General features: G+C 31.7%; 3 protein-coding genes across 3 annotated transcripts; 2 read left to right on the top strand and 1 right to left on the bottom strand.

Moving 5' to 3' along the window:
- The first annotated feature begins 10,982 nt into the window (after nt 1-10,982).
- Nucleotides 10,983-12,704, top strand: LOC141661292 (NAC domain-containing protein 100-like). Its single transcript, XM_074468277.1, has 3 exons — nt 10,983-11,399; nt 11,495-11,772; nt 11,877-12,704. The coding sequence occupies exons 1-3, from the start codon at nt 11,219-11,221 to the stop codon at nt 12,489-12,491; spliced, it is 1,074 nt and encodes a 357-aa protein (XP_074324378.1). The 5' UTR covers nt 10,983-11,218; the 3' UTR covers nt 12,492-12,704.
- Nucleotides 12,705-15,373: 2,669 nt separating this feature from the next.
- LOC141661301 (thaumatin-like protein 1) lies at nt 15,374-16,687 on the top strand. The gene is made up of 2 exons (XM_074468286.1): nt 15,374-15,510; nt 15,818-16,687. The coding sequence occupies exons 1-2, from the start codon at nt 15,465-15,467 to the stop codon at nt 16,621-16,623; spliced, it is 852 nt and encodes a 283-aa protein (XP_074324387.1). The 5' UTR covers nt 15,374-15,464; the 3' UTR covers nt 16,624-16,687.
- Nucleotides 16,688-17,617: 930 nt separating this feature from the next.
- Nucleotides 17,618-18,418, bottom strand: LOC141717970 (uncharacterized). Its single transcript, XM_074520311.1, has one exon. The coding sequence runs from the start codon at nt 18,416-18,418 to the stop codon at nt 17,618-17,620; it is 801 nt and encodes a 266-aa protein (XP_074376412.1).
- Between the last annotated feature and the right edge of the window lie 599 nt (nt 18,419-19,017).

Genomic DNA, 19,017 nt, shown 5'->3' with positions numbered 1-19,017 from the left:
AGTGAGTATTTAATCGGTAATTGCAAGAAGGCCGAATAGGCCATATAAACTTAGAATGAAACTTGGTTTCTGATAATCGAAAGAATGATTGGGTGTGTATATGTAAATGTCTATGGATTTGATTGTTTGATTGTAGTATGTGGTTCGAATTAAGGAACAAAAGAAAAAGGGAACTAAGACGATTGATTTTAAAGGCTATAAGTGATAGTTATAATCGTAAAGATTTAGTTGTGTATGAATCGTGTACTCGTATGAGTTATAATCATTTGATTTAAAGAATAGTCGAGATTAAAGCAAGTATAAGTTGATTATTGAGTATATAAAGATATAAAGGCTACGAGAAAAGAATGTGTTATGTGCTATGTGCATGTGTGTATATAAGCTATACTCGTATAGTTTGAGTCAAGAGTATAACCGAGCTATCGTATTGAGTGAACGTTCCGGGAACGAGAGTTGAGAACTGATTAAGGGTTTGGTTTTTATTGTAGATTCGGAGCGTGAGGGCATTCAGGCTAGGAAGGGGAAATGTATACTAGGTGGCAGTAGTTCAACCTTCAGGAAAGCGAGTTCAGGCAAGTAATTCTAATTACTTGTGTAAATGGTTATAGAGAGGATATTGTTCATGCCATGTAGAGTATTGAACTGTTAAAATAATGAACCCCTGTTATTGATTTGAGATACCCTGTCTTTGATCTTGTAAAACTGTTATTGATAAGCTTATTGATCCAACCCCCTTTGGTAACTCTTTTTCCTGTTCTACTTATTTGATATACCATGAACTGTTATAAACCCTATAAGTACCTTTGCGAACCCCTTGTAATGATGCTACAATCCTAGATCACCATATTCCCTATTGATCCTTGAAACAGTTTTGATACTTCTAACTTAAGTACCTTGTTATCATTGATTCAAGATTCCTAAAATTGCACCTTCCTATCCTTGATTCATTTCCTTAACTTTGATTTCTTGAAATTGAATCTAAGAATGAATTTCGACTTGAAAGAGTCCGAATGATTTCATATTCTTGGTAATGATAAAATGAATTTAGAAAACCTACTTTTTCCAACTCAAGGTTTTCCAAACGAATTTCTGATGGATTGGATTGGGACGTAAGAGGCTAGTGGGACTAGTCTAGTCATAGTAAGAGGCTAGCGGGGCTAGTCCAGTTTAAGGCTGAAATTATGCCATTTGGTACCTTAAAGACCGGATGGAGGTCGGTACGGGCTGATCACCTTATTATAATGAAATGAAAGATAAAGTGGTCCAATCAAGGGTTCCATATTGATTATTTTAAAAGGAATTGAAATTTCCTACTCAGTAATTGATTCTTTGGAAATAAAAATGGTTTATATTGCTTTGAAAAGAGTTGATTGTGATATTGTGAAGCTTATAACTCGTGAACCCTGATTTTTATTCTGTTGATCATATAATTGATTCCATATAATGAAAAGATTGTCGCTTTCCTTTTTGAAAGATCTGTTTTGATCCCTTAATGATTTGTGATGAATGTCGGCTTTCACCCTGCTATGTGTAGGATTTTATACATCACAGAAGCATGGTAAAACATTTTCTTGATATAAAATCCATATAATCGCATACAAATCGTGAATAAATTGAGGGATCGATTACTAACCTTTAATAGCGATCCAAGAACGATGAACGGAGATCCTTAGCAGCTGCTCCTCAAGTGTGAAGCACTCCACCGGTATCCACCAAGGGATCAAAATAATTGAGGGAGGAAGAGTTTGAGAGAATTAGTTTCCTCCCTCTCTTTTCTACTTTAGAATTAGGGTTTTTATTTGGGTTAAAGCAAATAGGGTTTATAATAGTATATTTATAGGCAAAAATTTCAGCTGAAAATTTTCCCATAAAATATTATTATTATTAACCCTTTAATTGATTATTCTCATTAACCAATTAATTAATAATTAAAACACCTTTTAATCATTAATTTTTTTTCTAAACACTTTAGAAAATAATTCTCTCACTTGATTTAATTTCCAAAAATTAAATACTTAATTAATAATATTAAGAACTTTTCTTAATTAATTTATAATTAATTAAATCTCATTTAATCAATTATTAAATTTGCTAATTAATTATTTATTTCATAAATAAATAATTACCAGTCATTATTAATTAATTCCTCCACCATTAAATCATTCTCTTTTATGGTGTGACCCTGTAAGTTCAATATTAAGCCGGTAGTTGAAATAAATAATAATAAAACTATTTTATCATTATTTATATAAATTCTCTAATTTATCAAATATGATTAATTAATAAATTAATCATGTTTATTCTACATCGTGAGGGATACTTCTCAGCATATCGCGACTATCCGGATAATACGAATTCACTGCTTAGAATACCAAGAACCTATTCAGTGAATAGTTACCGTACAATTAATTCCTTCTATCCTGCAATGTCATGATTAAATACAAGGCATGGAACTCGTGTCAAGCCTATCTTATTTAATCATATGCTTTCCCATTCATTATGCTTAGTTCTAATTAATGTGAATTAGAAACTCCTTTCTAATTTCATTCACTCTGGCCAGAGATTCCTGAACTAGCATAAGTGGATCAGCATTGAACATTCCCTTCCTTTCACTGGAAGGGGTAGATCCTTTATTGATCATACACTATCTTCGTGTACAAATTCCTACACCCAGTAGAGCCCTTATTATTGTCCCTGGAGACTAAGAACTAAACCAAAGTATAGTTCAGTGTACACAAGATGACTATGATGACCTCAAGTCTAAGGATACTTGTACAACTATCACTATGTGAACATCTGCTGACACGTGAGTGAACTCCATCAGTTGTTCAGCTGTGTGAGTCATGTTCAGTGAACTTATTCTATAATAAGCACCTACATACTAGCTATAGTGTCACCACACAAATGTCTATGAGAACATACATCCTTCATAATGAAGCAAGCATAGTATGTATTGATCTTTGCGGATTACTAATTACCAGTTAGTAATCCTACGACCAGGAAATATTTAAGTTCAGAGTTATCATCTTTTAGGTCTCATTATTATGATCTCATCATAATCCATAAAAGGCTTTACTCTAAACTATGTTATATCTTATTTAAACACTTAAATAGATAAAACCCTCAATAAAACCAAAACAAGTCTTTTATTAATATCAATGAAATCAAAACAGATTACATAAAAGTTATTCCTAAATCATCATACATGATTGGACTTAGGACACATCTCTTTCACTATGAGCCTTGTTCCTTGAAAGCCCCAAATTTTTCCTTCATAACCCTTTCTTAACCCGAAAGATAGAAATCTGCCACCTAGATCTGATAAAGTAGAATGCCCTGAGATTGGTAAGTATTTTGTGGATTTTGATATCGCAGAACTGCTTTATAGTTACTTGTTGAGTTTTATACTCATATGTTTTGTTTAAATCTAACCATGGCAGTTAAGCAAGAAGATGACCAGGCTTAGGCGCACTGCTCGTAAGAGCGTACCTGGTGGTCCCTATAGTGTTGAGGGCTTCCGGTTGCCAGAGCAGGTAGTAAAGTTTTTGAGTGAGCAAGCGCTTAGCCAGAGAGTTGTAAAGATACAATAGGTTATCTGTCGATTCCAAGCAGGGATCGAATATGATTATTTAATTTTACTTTTTTAGGGTTGTAAGTTATATGTATGATTGGTAGTTGTAATCTTGTCTCATACTTTATCCTGTTTGATCCTGTTAGTAGCTAATCGGGGTTTATGCTTATTTAATTAGTAAATTAGAGGTGTGTGGGTTCTCATTTCCTAACCCCGAGATTGAGGGCGTCACATATTTCATCTCCATATAATTATAAAATAATAGATTATACCTTGAGTTTGGTCGATTAAAAAATATATTCAAACTATTTGTAGACAACTCGACTCGCCTCCAGTTCCATGCGGCTCGGTTGTTCGTGAGCAAACTCGTGTTCGGATCAGCTTGTTATAAACGAGCCTATCGTGAACATTTGTTTCGGCTCGGTTTTTAAACTCGGCTCGGCTCGTTTTAAAAAAAATTATGTTTGGCTAGGCTCGATTCTGCTCGTTTGCTCCTTTACCTAGACGCAAGTGATGCTAGCCTATAACCTAGACCCGACAACACTGGTATACGACACGTGAACACGGTACGAAGCGACACAAATTATTAGTGTTTGGGTTCGAAAATTTGGTACACGAACACGAAAGTATACGAACACAAAAAAAACACGAGTATAATTAGTGTCGGGTTTGGGTTTATAATATAAATACACGACACTGAACGAAAGTACATGAAATAAATAAATAAATTTTTAAATGTATATAATATACATATATATACTAAATATCATATATGAATTTTACCTATTCTAAATAACGTATATACAATTGTCAATACTAAAATATGTTTTATTGTTCCTTGACTACATGAGTGAGTAATTCACTATTTAATTATCTACTACATTTTTTAACATCTAATATTTTTCGTATATAATTCGTATACTTTAGTGTACTAAAGCGGGTAAACGTACACGAATATATTAGTTCTGAGTTAATATCATCAAACGTGTACACGAATACAAATTCGGGTCGGGTTCGTAATTAAAATTGGATACACAAAAATATGAAAGTACATAAAACGTTTGTACACGACACGAAATATTGTCAGGTCTATCGTAACCAGAGCCATCCGACAAGAACACATCTTCTGATAGTCAGTTAGCTTATTTATTTTTTCTCAACAATTTATCGGATCAACGTATGTCACATTACTTCCGCACTCTTGTTATTTTGCATGTCATGGTCTAACAAATAAGATCTTTTAAAGCTTAGTATCCATTATAATTAAAGACTAATTTGTGCTTTGTATTCCAAAATTTCAACTGAATCTTACTTTAGATTTAATATTTTAAACTAAAAGAATTTGCACCCTAAAATTTAGAAACGCCATCAATGAGCACCCTTTTAACGTTCCTGAGACGTTAACGTTATTGTCATAAGGGGTATTTTTGGTAATTTATATTTTTAAAAAAATTATGCAAACGTAAATTACAGTCGGCATCCCATATTTTATCTTGAATCTCATTTTAGTTCTATAACTTTATACCGTAACATTTTGCATCCCACAATTACTTTAAACAAATAAATAAATTTATCTAAAATAATTCAATTTCTTTTTTCCAGTTTTTGGTATAATTTAAAATGAAGTATAATAAGTCAAAGTATAATATTCCCTCTATCCCCCAATTTTTTATATTGGGGACGGGGGCTTGACACGTAAATATTTTAAAATTTATGAAACGTAGTTGCCTCAATTTGTTTTTAAATTCTTTTCTTCTAAATAAAAATATAATGTTTAATATTTTATACAAAAAAAGAAAATTTTAAAAATCAATTATGGAACTATAATTTATAGTAGCCACAATTATGAAACGGATGGAGTATTATATTAAGAAAAAAGAGTAAATAATCATTAGCTAAAATAAGCGTAATGGGAATAATTAAAGATAGTCTGATCATAATTATACTTGAAAAATTTAAACAACCAAGATTATATAATATTATATAATATCTACTTGTACAATACTTAAAATATATACTTAAATTCATAAATAACTTATGCTTTTATAATTTATAAATTTTATAAAGAAAATAATATCATATTATAAAATTCTTAATCATCTTTCTCTCCATTTTCTTTCAAATTCAAGTTATATTATAATTGTGAAAATAACACTGAATTAGTTACTATTTTGTGAGTTTCGTGTGAGTCATACAATTTTATAAATTGACTTTTGAAATTTAATATACAACAAAAATAGTAAAGATTCCGCGTCAAAAAAATATATAAAGTAGACCAAATTAACTAATGGTCCAGTTTTAAAATCCTAACGTTAACATAAAAAATAACATAACTTGATTATTTTTTGATAATTTGAAATTATCATTATTTTTTAATAATATGAATTACAAAATTTTAGGATGCAAAGTAAGGTTTGAGGAAAAATTCTAAGATGCAAATTAAAATATAAAAATGCTAACAAAAATGGCGTTCAGACAATTGACATTAACGTCTGAGTTAACGTCAAAACTATCAAAAGGATGCAAAAAGTTATTATTTTTTAAGTGTAGGATGCAAATTGTTAAGGTTAAAAGTAATAATACCAAACTGAGATTCATCCAAAATTTTGGGATGCAAAGTGCTAAGGGGTCATTTGATTCAAGATGTGGTATCGGATTGGAATCGGGAATCGGGTTAGAGTAGTATGGGTATCAGGTATCATGATATCATGTATTTGGTTGAGTACTGAAATGAATATTTTTAATTTAAAATATGTTAATTCAATAATTTTATTTTAATTAAATATATTAATTTTATTATCATTTTTATATATTTTAGGGTCATAAATTTCTTTTAATATTAAACTTAAATATTTAATTGCTTAAATAGAAATTAAAATAGTAAAATTAAAGTTGATTTTCATACCCCTTCCTCGTATTCACGTCCCTACCTGGGTATAAAAAACCCATACCTTGACGGTTTGAAGAATGGGTATGAAATTTTATTTTTTTAACCAAATATCAGGTATGCGGTTGTAACGACTGAAACTCATACATGATTCCAGAAATTAGCGAACCAAACTTAATTAAAAAAGCGAGACCCAAAATTAGCATTTGGAACGTTAAGCAGTAACCCATTACAACATCTCACGTGGATAAAATCTTTAGCTAAATAATTTCTATGATACATGATTTCAACAATATTTAAAAAAAAGTAGCATTTCAACCCACAATTCCCTTAAACAAAAATTTTAAATAATTAGATTTAATTGGCCATATCTATCGAACCAATGTTACCATTAGAGTTTATATAATTCTTCGTAGCTAAAATTTTTAAATTTCATTATATCCAATCAGTGTAGTCAATGAATTTCTTCTATATATAATAGAAGAACAAGGGGATAATTAGTGAGATTAAAAAGTCTAATTAAAAATACTAAACTACCCTGTTTTTAATTTTTATATAAAAGATGTGTTTTGTGGGAATCGAACTCGAAATATTTCATTCACCTATACAACCTCGTACCCGTACACCATAATTCCACATGTGCTTTTTATCATACACATAGTATGTAAGTATTTAGTAATATTTTATTTAACTTTAAAGAGAGTCATTTGAATTCCGCAAAAAAAAGATAGTTACTTTAATATTTGTACAGTTAATTTTAAAAAATTAAATTCCGGATATAAAATTAGACATAGTACATAAATGAATTATTATCTTATTCATTAATTTTTTTTTAGTTTGAAAATGTATCTCATATATTTTTAACATATTTTATTATTATAAAAAGTAACTAAAATGTACATATATAATTTTTTGAAAAAAATATTGAAAATTGAATCGCTTATATATAAATAATCTATAATGGTATTACATATTTAGATGAGCTCGAATCATAATGAGTTAAAGCATTTTATTTTATTCCAATTTGAAATTAGAACTTGGCCCATTCTTCAAAAATACTCGAAATTTGACTACATGACCCAGCCGAAAAACATCGTCACATTCTACTTTTAGTAAATTTAAATTACAAGTTCGGCAAGAATATCTTACCAATAATGTGAATTTTTTTAATATCTTATGTTAATATAAATTAATGTGTTTGAGTTATTTATAAGATCAAGTCAATTGATTATTTATACTAAAATTACTAACTTCACTAATAGCGTATTATTATTTTTGGGACTTGTCCCTATTTTAAAAATATTCAAAATTTGATATGAGATCTCACGAGATTTTTTAAAACTTTTTCACTTAAAAACTAGCTTTTTAAAAAGAATTCTTTTAGTTAAATAATATTCATTGATCAAGATAATATTGTATAAATATTTTGAATTATTTTTATATTTTGAATTATTCAAATAAAATTTATATTTATACTATATTGTAACATTTGATTCAATGTATTTTATATTATTTAAAGAAAAATATATATTATTCAATAATCTGAATGAATTAATCAGTTCAACTGATATTTATAAAATTTTATCAAATTAAAAAATATTAAATCTTAGGAGAATAGTATACAATGTCATCAAATTATTATATGAAGAAATATTAGAATAATAACGAAAGGAACTTAAAAACGGTTTAAATAATGATATAATTATAATTTTTCCTTCAAATCCTTGAAAAAAATCATGAATATCAATAATAAGTCTTTATAATATATAATTTATTTTTATGTTACAACCATGATTGATACTCAGTTGCGTAAAAATTAGATATAGATTATTTGTCACTGATAATATGAATACCATATATAAATTATTGGAATTTATTTATTACATAATTTAAATTTTTGAATAATTATAAATGCATGTTATTTAAGTAATCATTTGTCTCACTAGATGTTAATAGTGATTAAAAATGTACATAAATCAGATATTTAGCATATAAATAATTGAAACCATCGTAATTTACTAAGAAATGTAACATACGACAATTTACATGCCGACACACAGACATATAACTTAATGTTACTTTGATAACCGTAGTATAAATAAAAACTAACATTTTTCCATACATACGTTGAATTTCTAAAACTAACATTTTTCATTAAAATCAACTTTTATATTAACAATAATGTAAATTTTACATTATCGTATATTATGATCGTAAGACTTCAATTATGCATTTTTTATCTTTTAAAATTAAGTAAGTTAATTGTAAGTTAGTAGTGAACTCAGTAATAATATAGACCCGTACATTTAGTTTATTAGAATAAAATTCAAAATTTTTGATTAACTCTCTATTCAACATAAATGTTATTTTTTAAATTTTTATTTGTAAATATACTAACGGCATTTTACAGATTAAGTATAATCATTTCGTTATAAACATACACTCACTGCCATTTTTATATTCATTCTTTAAATACAAATTATACAACACAAACAAGAATATATATATATATATATATATATATCCTTAATGAGTTATATTTGAAACGTTGTGTAATTTAGTATTGTCTTTTATGAAAATATTACACATTGATAAACAATCGACTTGTATTTGAAATACGTTAGACATTGTATAACATTTACGAATAAGAAAACAATTAAGAACATCATATGATGCATAAAAAAATTCTGACTCGCACGGGTTATTATGCTAGTTTAATTATTAACATCAGAGATACTCTTACGCTCTAAATGAGACTAAAATATATGAACGGTAATTATTCTTGTGTTACTTAAAAAGAATATTTATATATTACTCCCGCTGTCCCTACCATTTGTTTACACTTTCCTTTTTGGGATGTTCTTTCCAATTGTTTACATTCCAAAATTTTCCAAAAATGGTAAGTTTTTATAAATTTTAAAATAACTATATCCACTACTTCTCTCTACTATACCCATTTAATATTAATCAATCTCACTATTGTACTCACTTTTTTAATTTTTTTCTACTATTTTATTATTTTTTGTTAAACTCCGTGCCCAACCCAAACGAGGAACGGAGGGAGTAATTATTAAAGGCAATAGTTCATATTTCATTTACAAGGCTAGAGTCCAAAAGATAACCGAACCACTTCAAGACAAGGAGGAAAGAGGATCCTTTACTACTCTTTCTGATTTCTAACAACTTTGAAAAAGTGTATCCAATACTTCATTGCAAAATAATTCACAACTAAAAAGCTAACTCCTTTTGTGATTATTATATAAGATAAGGATAGACTAAGAAACTAATCCGAAACCCTGGGATGCAATTTGACTTTTCCGCCCTTTAGGGCCACGCGTCACTTAACTAAGCAAAGAATATTACAAGCGTCATTATGTTTAGGATTAGTGAGGGTAAACCTGTCATTTGAGATGAACTAATGGAGCTTAGACTAATTTCGGGGGCTGATGTAGAAGCTATTTTCTAATCTTGCATACAGTTGTTTTCATCAGTAGTTTTATTTGTGAGGAAATAATGCTAAAACTCAAAAATAAATCTTAATAGAGTATTGTTAACAGATTACTGATGCAATTAGTGATAGATGAATTTTATTATACTACAAAAAAGTTGGTACAATTATTATTGGTTGGTATATCTATTTTTTCATGGGATTTAGTTTAACTTCAAAAAAATAATATTAATAATAAAGAACATTTCCAACTAACTTCTTATTGTTGGAGATGAAGTTATATTGTATAATATTATTTAAGAGTTTAAAAATAGTAGAGAAAATAAACTCTTATTGATCATAAAAATCATTAAAAATCTCATGGACTTGGAGCAAAAAATTTATTTTAACTCCTCAATTCCAACTTAAAAATCAATTTAAGTGTTTGTTAGAGATGCTGGAACATAAGATGAGAAATTACATTAAACTTTATCGTTGAATGAAAAACTACCGTGAACAAATCCAATAAAGGTTATTTTATCCTGGTTTTGATTTTTATTTATATAATACTTAATTATGAAACATGTGTACTGGTATGTAAAGAGAACCTTAACGGCAAAATAATTAAAAAGAGAAACAGTATGTTATGTAAAATATTCGTTTTGTCAAATCTATACAGCCATTTATTCATGTTGCATATCCACTCCAGAAATAGGAGTTGTTAATGAAAGCTAATGGCATAAACTTAGTACACACTTTTAAAAAGTTAATTTTTTAATTGCTGGAATTAAGATTCTTTTGTTGACAAAACCATGGGACTCTTAATTTTGTAAGGCCTAAAAAAGTTAGTACATCAAAATTCATGTTTGATATGTAGTAGTGGATACATGCAGATAATCTGAATGTATTTAGTGTTAAGAAGACGTGTAATGTAATTAAGTTAATCAAAAATAGATAAAACCTGATTGTCTGTAAAACAAACCTCTCCTTACTCCTTAGCATAGTTTCCTTTGGAGCCACGTTTCTATTTCCTTTTCAAAAACACCACTATATAGAGCCTTATGTTCCTCATACTTCTGTTTTTCTTCTCAACATTTCCCATCTCTTTAAGCTACTTTCTTTCCTCTCTCTATGGCTTCTTTCTTTCCCTTTCTTTCCCTTTTTCATTGCCTATAGCTTTCTCTTCCATTCACTTGTCTCCTATTTAAAGCTTGCTTCTTTATTTTCTTGCTAAATTTTTTATTCTCTTCGAGTCTTTCTAGTATTTACTTTAAGTTTTTTTCTTTACTAGTTGTGAAAAGGTTATTTTTCTTGTTAGAGGTTATTGGAAATCATGGAGAATTTCACTGGCAAGGAAGATGAGCAGGTGTATCTTCCTCCGGGTTTTCGATTTCATCCGACTGATGAAGAGCTGATAACTCATTATTTATCTAAGAAAGTTATTGACAGTAACTTCTCAGCTACAGCTATTGGAGAAGTTGATATGAACAAGATTGAACCGTGGGATTTACCAAGTGAGAATATTTAGTTTCATTTTGTTAGATAGTTTGTGATTTATTCATTTTTTGTTATGTGCTGACTTTTGTATTGTTTTTGTTTTTGAATAAAGGGAGAGCAAAAATGGGGGAAAAGGAGTGGTATTTTTTCTGTGTGAGGGACAAGAAGTACCCAACCGGGCTGAGAACAAACCGAGCCACTACTGCAGGGTACTGGAAAGCAACCGGAAAAGATAAGGAGATTTTTCGAGGAAAATCTCTGGTTGGAATGAAAAAGACTTTGGTTTTCTACAGAGGAAGAGCTCCCAAAGGTGAAAAGAGTAATTGGGTGATTCATGAATATAGGTTGGAGGGTAAATTTTCCATCCATAATTTACCAAAAACTGCAAAGGTACATGCATCATATACATCTACATTCAATGTATTAGGCTATTAGCTTATTCTTTTTGGTCATTACATTTTTTACTGAGTGTTTTTTTATTTATTGAACTGCAGAATGAGTGGGTGATTTGCAGGGTGTTTAAGAAAACATCCGGAGGAAAGAAAATTCATATCTCTGGATTAATGAGTTTGAATGCTAATGATGATGAAATGATTCCAGCTGTTATGCCACAGCTTTTGGATTCTTCGAGTGGTGGCCGATTAACAACTACTGCTACAGAGTCACATCACGTGCCCTGCTTCTCCAATGCTACTGACATCCAATCATCACAGAAAGACATGTTCTGTTATTTCAACAACAATCCAGGTTACCCTATGTCTTCCAATACATCTGAATTTCTCCAGAGGTTTTCGCAGCCAAATTTGTATTCTGGAGTCCAATCTGCTCAGATTCCAGTGAATTTTCAGTATCCAAGTACTGTCACCATGCAAGATCAGTCCATTCTAAGGGGTTTGTTTGAGAATTATGGTCCAAATATGAGACAGTTTCTCAAAACAGAGAAGGATATGGCGAGTGTCTCTCAGGAAACAGGTTTAAGCACTGAAGTAAACACTGAAATCTCCTCAGTTGTGTCAAATCTCGATATGGGAAAAAGGACATTCGATGATCAACAAGCGCCCACAGCTTCAGTTGGAGCACTGGAATATGATTGTCTTTGGAGTTACTGAATTGTTTTACCAGAGCCAGAGAAAGATAATAAGCATTGTCACATGAGGCAGAGCTAAAAATAAGTATGAACTGCAACACCTATTCTTATTTGTGTATTAGATTTATTATGTGATTGTTAAATGTATAGATTTATCCACTCTATGACCCCTAAAGAATACATCTATTGTAATGATGCTTGTGATATAAATTATATAATTATCCCTTTTATCAGAGTCTTTCTTCTCTGCATAAACAAGAAGTCGTTAATCGACTCTAAAATACGAGTATGTGATTATTTAAATTTCTGTAATTGTACATTACTCGAAAACAATACTATACAATTGTCCTTGAGTCAGGTATTCTCAAGTTGGTCTGTGACATGAGAATTGCAGTTGGTGGCCAACTGATCTTCTTTGTTAGTTATAAAGTATACCAAGTGCTCTTAGGTTTTAGTTAAATAACTTAATATCTCAATTCTCTTGTCTGCCTCTTCTGTCTTGTGGGACTCCTGATATCTCTATCACTATGCTGTAGACCATCTTCCTTACATTTGACGCATTCCTGATTTGAAGTTGCTTATAAAAATTTGTATATAATTGTAGGGTGATGTAATTATGGCCCCTGCTTCTAGTTAATTAATCAGATATATCATGATTATACTGCCTTCTGATTTGATACTCTCTCCTCCCCCAATTTCTTGTCCTTTCTCTTACAGTCTATAAGAAAGAAATATTTTTCACAGTTATACAGTGGTTGAATTTTTGTTGAGAATACGCAAGTTCAAGAATTTGACTCCAGAAAAAATAGTTTAGTACTCCGTTTTTATATACAAAATCTCGAACTTTCCATTTCTTGTTACGATATATGAGGCGGGATGTTCAATTAATTGTATCACGTCTAATTCTTGAAGATATCAGAATCTTGAACCCTGTATATTAGTATTGTCCTTTTGTTAATTATTGTGTGTACTATTTTTCTTTGTTAATGAAGCCTTCAACCAACTCTGATTGATGTGTAGTTCTTGAAAATCACCATTTGCCGGTGTCACATTTTAGGCAGATTATAATATGAACTCCTATATTTCGTTCAATTTGCATCAAGAAAAATATTAAAATTCCACTTAACGAAAAAGAAAATAGGAGAGGATATTAAAATATCTAAAGCTATTTGTGTATATCCCCACATGGGATAACCCTCTAAAGAAACGGAAAGAAAGAGTCGTCCACGAAATAAACCTTAAAACATAACAACGAAAAGGAATTTGCTGCTTTTGATTTGTTTTGTCCTTGTCACATTCTGTTACTATTGCAATTTGTGGCTATACAAATGCAGTTACATGACCCGATTTTGTGCGGCCTATAAAAAGTATCACCGCAGGTTCTCTACCGTTTTTGTTATTTTGAAATAGGCAACAGAGTCGTTTATGAAATTTTAAATGTGCTAAGTGAACGGACAACAAGTTGTGCTGTTGAATTGCAACCATTGCAATTTGAATATATGAAATTATATTAATAGTGCATTTGTATTGTGACTGTGTTATTGCACCAAAGAGATCATACTACCGTCGAAAAATTGCTAGAAGTAGGGATTGAGGCTGATACATCTCAAGTACGAGACAAGTCTTAAAGTCCAAGGGAAAAAAACAAGAGACATGCTCCATGCTGTGACAAGTATATGTTGATGAGAATATGTTGCTAATAAATATTCACAATTCTAACAGTATATGTCATAGCATGAAGCAAGTCTTCTGGTCTCTTTTTTGGATCGAAGTCTTGTCTCAGGCATAAGAAATATCAACCTCAACTAAGAGTGTCTGTAAGTCGTGAATTGAGTTGATATGCGTTATGTATAGTGGTTTAGAAAGAAATCTAATGAAAATATAAGCCATGCCTTTGAAAAATACATAGAGGAAAACTGTTTGCCCTGTGAAGCAGAAATAAACGAGAAAAGGACGTTTTAAGGAAAGTTTTGTAACTGTAATAGCTTAATGTAAAACAAATAGTACATTAATTAAGTTAACTTAAATCTAGCCTTTATTATGATTTTTTTTTTTGAAAGAGCATGCACATACTGAAAATCAGTTCTTTATCTTAAAAGTACAATTGCACACACAAGGATACCGACTATGACAGGGTACGAGAAGAATTTGCCTGTGTTTCTGATATTTTGTGCCTGGGGAACAAATTTGATGCAAGTCTCGATCAAGTCGTCTCTGTTTGACAACAGTTCTGGCACCTGCATTCACATGAATTTACAGCCGGCCAACAATATCAGCATTCCGCTCATCATCACGAGTAAACGAGGATGAACAAAAACAAGGCAATACCTTTACGATCATCTCTTGAATAGTCGATTTTCCTACATGAAACCACAGCAAAGGTATATAAACTGAGGCGCAAAGCTTTAGGTCGTTCGCCAAGGCCTGGCTGAGATTATCATTGGTAGATTAAAAACTTAAAGAGCCATAATTAAGCCAATTAAAATTCTACCTAGACACTGTTGAGAAACTGATTTGCTCTATCAACTTCAACCTCAATAGCGAGTGGATATAGATATAGCAATACAGTATTGCAGAACTAAACAAGGAGCTTGGGTTGAATCTTAAAGAAGAAGCTCAAAAAATTGGTAACTCAGTGTATTGCATGATTATTAGACTAGTAAATTAAAATTTGAGTACAATTTTAATTTTGTGATCATTAAGTCAAATTTGGATTCCTATCCAATATATGAAAAATAATAGTAATTATTATGAATTACATTTCAAATAAGATTGGAAAACATGACATGGTTAAGTAATATATATTCAAAACACTATAGGATTGTAAACTCAAAGGGTAGCCTATAAATATAGACTCAATACATGGTGTTCCATTCATTGAATTTTATTCATTAAGCTCCCTGCATCATCTCCGTTCTCTTTACTTCCATAACTTTCTTGTTTAAATCTTTAAGAAAATCTACCATACAGATTATCCGTAAACCAATACATCCACATGGATCTGTTCAAACTTATTCTGGCTCTGCTTCTTCTATGTACAGGTAAAATCTTATTTCCCAGCTTCTTTCTATTATAATTTCCGGCTTCAATCCCGTTTAGGCTATGTTATATGTTTCACATGATACGCATCTAGAACAAGCAGCATGTATTCAACTTGTACAATTTTCGGCTTCAATCCCGTTTGACCTTCAAAAAATAATACAAAATTTTGACTTTAGTTTTGGTAGAATTTGAAAATTTATGAGAAAATAGTTAAAAGTATCATGTATGTTTTATTTTCAGATTGACTTAACTTCGATATCTTCAAAATCTTGGTCACGATACTAATAAGTTTTGATATTTGTTTAGGTACTTATGGAGCAACATTCACATTCGTAAACAAATGTGAGTACACGGTGTGGCCAGGCATTCTCGCAAGTGCAGGCACTCCCCCTCTCGAGACCACTGGTTTTGAGCTACCAGAACAAACTTCCCGGTCCTTCCAAGCTCCAACCGGCTGGTCTGGCAGGTTCTGGGGTCGAACTGGTTGCAAATTCAATGGAACAGGGCCTGGTTCATGCTCAACCGCAGATTGTGGCTCGGGTCAAGTAGAGTGCAATGGCGCTGGAGCTTCTCCACCTGCCACACTAGCTGAATTTACACTTGGCTCCGGTAGTCAGGGTAGTCAAGACTTTTATGACGTTAGCTTGGTTGATGGGTACAACGTGGCAATGATAGTCGAAGCGAGTGGTGGTTCAGGCATGTGTGCTGCAACCGGGTGTGTTACGGATATAAACCAGTATTGCCCGGCTGAGTTGAGAGTGAGCAATGGTGATGCATGTAAGAGTGCATGTGAAGCATTTGGAAAACCAGAGTATTGTTGCAGTGGTCCGAATAATACTCCAGCTACTTGCAAACCATCAGTTTACGCGGCTCTGTTTAAGATGGCTTGTCCGAGAGCTTATAGTTATGCTTATGATGATCTAACAAGTACGTTCACTTGCACGGGTGCTGATTACACTATTACGTTCTGCCCGTCCATTCCAACCTCACCAACAGCTCTTGTTAATGAACAGCCAAGTACAATGAGCGGTGCTCCAAGTCCTGCTACATCAGGGTTTGGATCTGGATCAGGACCTGAAACTAAGCTGATAGCAGGCAGGAAGATCAAGTGAATCAATCATTCACATTCTTATTTACAATTTTTCTTTATTGCCTTGACTTTCATCCTTTCCTTGTAATCTTTTCGCTTTTGGATTAAGAAAAATTATCAAGTTGTAGTAGATTCATCTAAACATTGACCTACTTGGTGGCTAAAATTTTCAAATTTTGATATCTTTTGGTTAGATTTCCTAGTCGAATTATGCTCTGTTTTAAGATTGTAAGGATTTTCAGAAACTGCTTCTTTTGCTCAATTAATTTGGATTATTATTTAAAAAGAATTGAACACTACAGTAGTTGACCGAAAAACTTAAATTCCATTCAACAAATTTACCAGAAGACTTTCTTTGATAAAAAAAAATCATCTGATTAACCGGATTTGCTCCTGTGATCTGGCTGCATGAAAAAAGTGCTCTGGCTTCATAGAATGGATGTGTGGAATATTAATTAACAATTAACAATTAACAATTAACAATCGTTCATAAAAAGTATGAAGAAAGTGTTCTGGCAGCATGAAATGGCCGTATCGATTAACCTGATTTGCTCTTGTGGTCTTTTGTCTCCTTTTTTTTTTTTGTATCTAGGATATTAAAAAATTAAATTCTGAATCCAAAATACAATTTAGTTCTGAATATAAAATACTTAAAATAAGTGGAAATATTATTAAAGAATAATAAATAATAAAGTGTTTAATCTCAACATCAAAATGAAATTAAAAACATAAATTTTAAGTATTAAAATAAGATATATAAATTATTTTAGAGATATTAAATATTTTTAATATTTATTTATTTATTCCGTGTATTTTCATTATGTGTCGTTTACATATTTCGAAAAATCAAACCCAACACTAATTATATCTATATTTTTCATGTCCGTGTACTATCGTATATTGTTTTGTACTGGCTCACATGTTGTGTATCAAAATTAACGTCTCTAGTTATGAGTACCGGAAGGTCTTCATAGAAATATCACATGCTTGTTTTTTTTGGCCACCAAGAAGAAAGTCTATTGCTTCGAATCAATACACACCGTATAATCAAATTCAGAATAGGCATTCTCCAGTATCCATGTACAATCAGCTATAGAAAAGTTATACCGCGCTAAATAGTGAACTACGCTATTCGCAGACCTTTTAACAAATCTTAACATTACGTTTTGTTCTTGCAATCCAACTAGCAATCGTCTACGATCTTCCATTACGCGTCCAAGATATGACATGGTGATATATGAACTTCGAATCCACCGTATCAATGTCAAACAGTCTGTTTCGACCACCACATCATTTCTGCTTGCATTCTTTACCCAGCTGAGTGCCTCTCGGATTCCTATGACTTCTGCTAATTCCGGAGAAACTGAGCCTAAGTAACAGTGAGACATGGCCTCCACTAGCTTACCATTATGATCACGAACAACTTGAGCATGGCAGTATCTACTTGGGTTGTCAAAGAGAACTGCATCGGTATTAACCTTAACTCTGTTCATTGAAGGAGCTTGCCACTTAGTTCGACCATCTTCAAGGTTTAAGAGACCTAGAGTATGATCAAAAGTTTTGTCCTTGACAAAACGCCACTGGTTAAGGACAGATAATGTCGTGTTTAACACCTCTGAAACAACCAAAAAAGTCAGATTCCATACTAAATCATTACGATTCTTCCATAACATCCAACAAACCATATTTGACATTTGAATGGACTTCAAATTTATCTGAGAAAAAACTAACTGTAGCCAGTCTCCAAAAGAGTTGGATTCGCCTATAACCGTTGGGATATTAGTTGCATTCCAGCAGTGCTTTGTGTTGAGTGGCATTTATGACACTTTATTACGCTCCGTAAAGTTTTGAATTGGTGTATTTGTACTCAAGTTATTGGTATTTTAATGTGTTTTCTAGTGTTTGTGCATTTTAGGCATTAATCTGAGAATCAGGTGAATTAACATTGATTTGATGCTAATATGGTGTTAGGTTGGTGTTATAAGGAATAAAGCTCGCGAAGACCGGCTCAAATCTGCAAGAAAAAAAGAAGTCAAAGTTTTGGCAGAAGCCCAGCGCGCCCGCGCTGATCAAGCGCGCGCCCGCGCTGATCAAGCGCGCGCCCGCGGCCAAACTTCAGAGAGCCAGCGCGCCCGCGTTGATCAAGCGCGCCCGCGCTGATCAAGCGCACGGCCACACCGTGTCGGGTTTGAAGAATCCTGTTTTGAATAGAAGACTGAATTCTGGACTTCTCTGCTGATCAGGGCTGCTATATAAATAACTTTAGGTCATTTTTAATAAGATATCAAGCCTGAGACATATCAAGGAGAGCTGTGAGAAGACCGTGTTAGCACGATTCAATGAAGACGAAGAATATCTTGTTTTTACTTGTGAATCTTTGTTCTAAGTTGTAACTTGGATGCTAGTTTTCTTATTT

Source organism: Apium graveolens, chromosome 1, assembly GCF_009905375.1.
Source record: "Apium graveolens cultivar Ventura chromosome 1, ASM990537v1, whole genome shotgun sequence".
NCBI classification, from domain to species: Eukaryota; Viridiplantae; Streptophyta; class Magnoliopsida; order Apiales; family Apiaceae; genus Apium; species Apium graveolens.
The sequence above is the reverse complement of the archived record's forward strand: the minus strand, read 5'-3'. Positions and strand labels throughout refer to the sequence as shown.

Bases quoted from the DNA above. Each gene is read 5' to 3' on its own strand.
- LOC141661292 (XM_074468277.1), top strand. From the start codon at position 11,219: ATGGAGAATTTCACTGGCAAGGAAGATGAGCAGGTGTATCTTCCTCCG. The intron at 11,400-11,494 runs GTGAGAATATTT...TTTTGAATAAAG, and splicing joins TGAACCGTGGGATTTACCAA to GGAGAGCAAAAATGGGGGAA. The intron at 11,773-11,876 runs GTACATGCATCA...ATTGAACTGCAG, and splicing joins ATTTACCAAAAACTGCAAAG to AATGAGTGGGTGATTTGCAG.
- LOC141661301 (XM_074468286.1), top strand. From the start codon at position 15,465: ATGGATCTGTTCAAACTTATTCTGGCTCTGCTTCTTCTATGTACAG. The intron at 15,511-15,817 runs GTAAAATCTTAT...ATATTTGTTTAG, and splicing joins TCTGCTTCTTCTATGTACAG to GTACTTATGGAGCAACATTC.
- LOC141717970 (XM_074520311.1), bottom strand. From the start codon at position 18,418: ATGCCACTCAACACAAAGCACTGCTGGAATGCAACTAATATCCCAACG.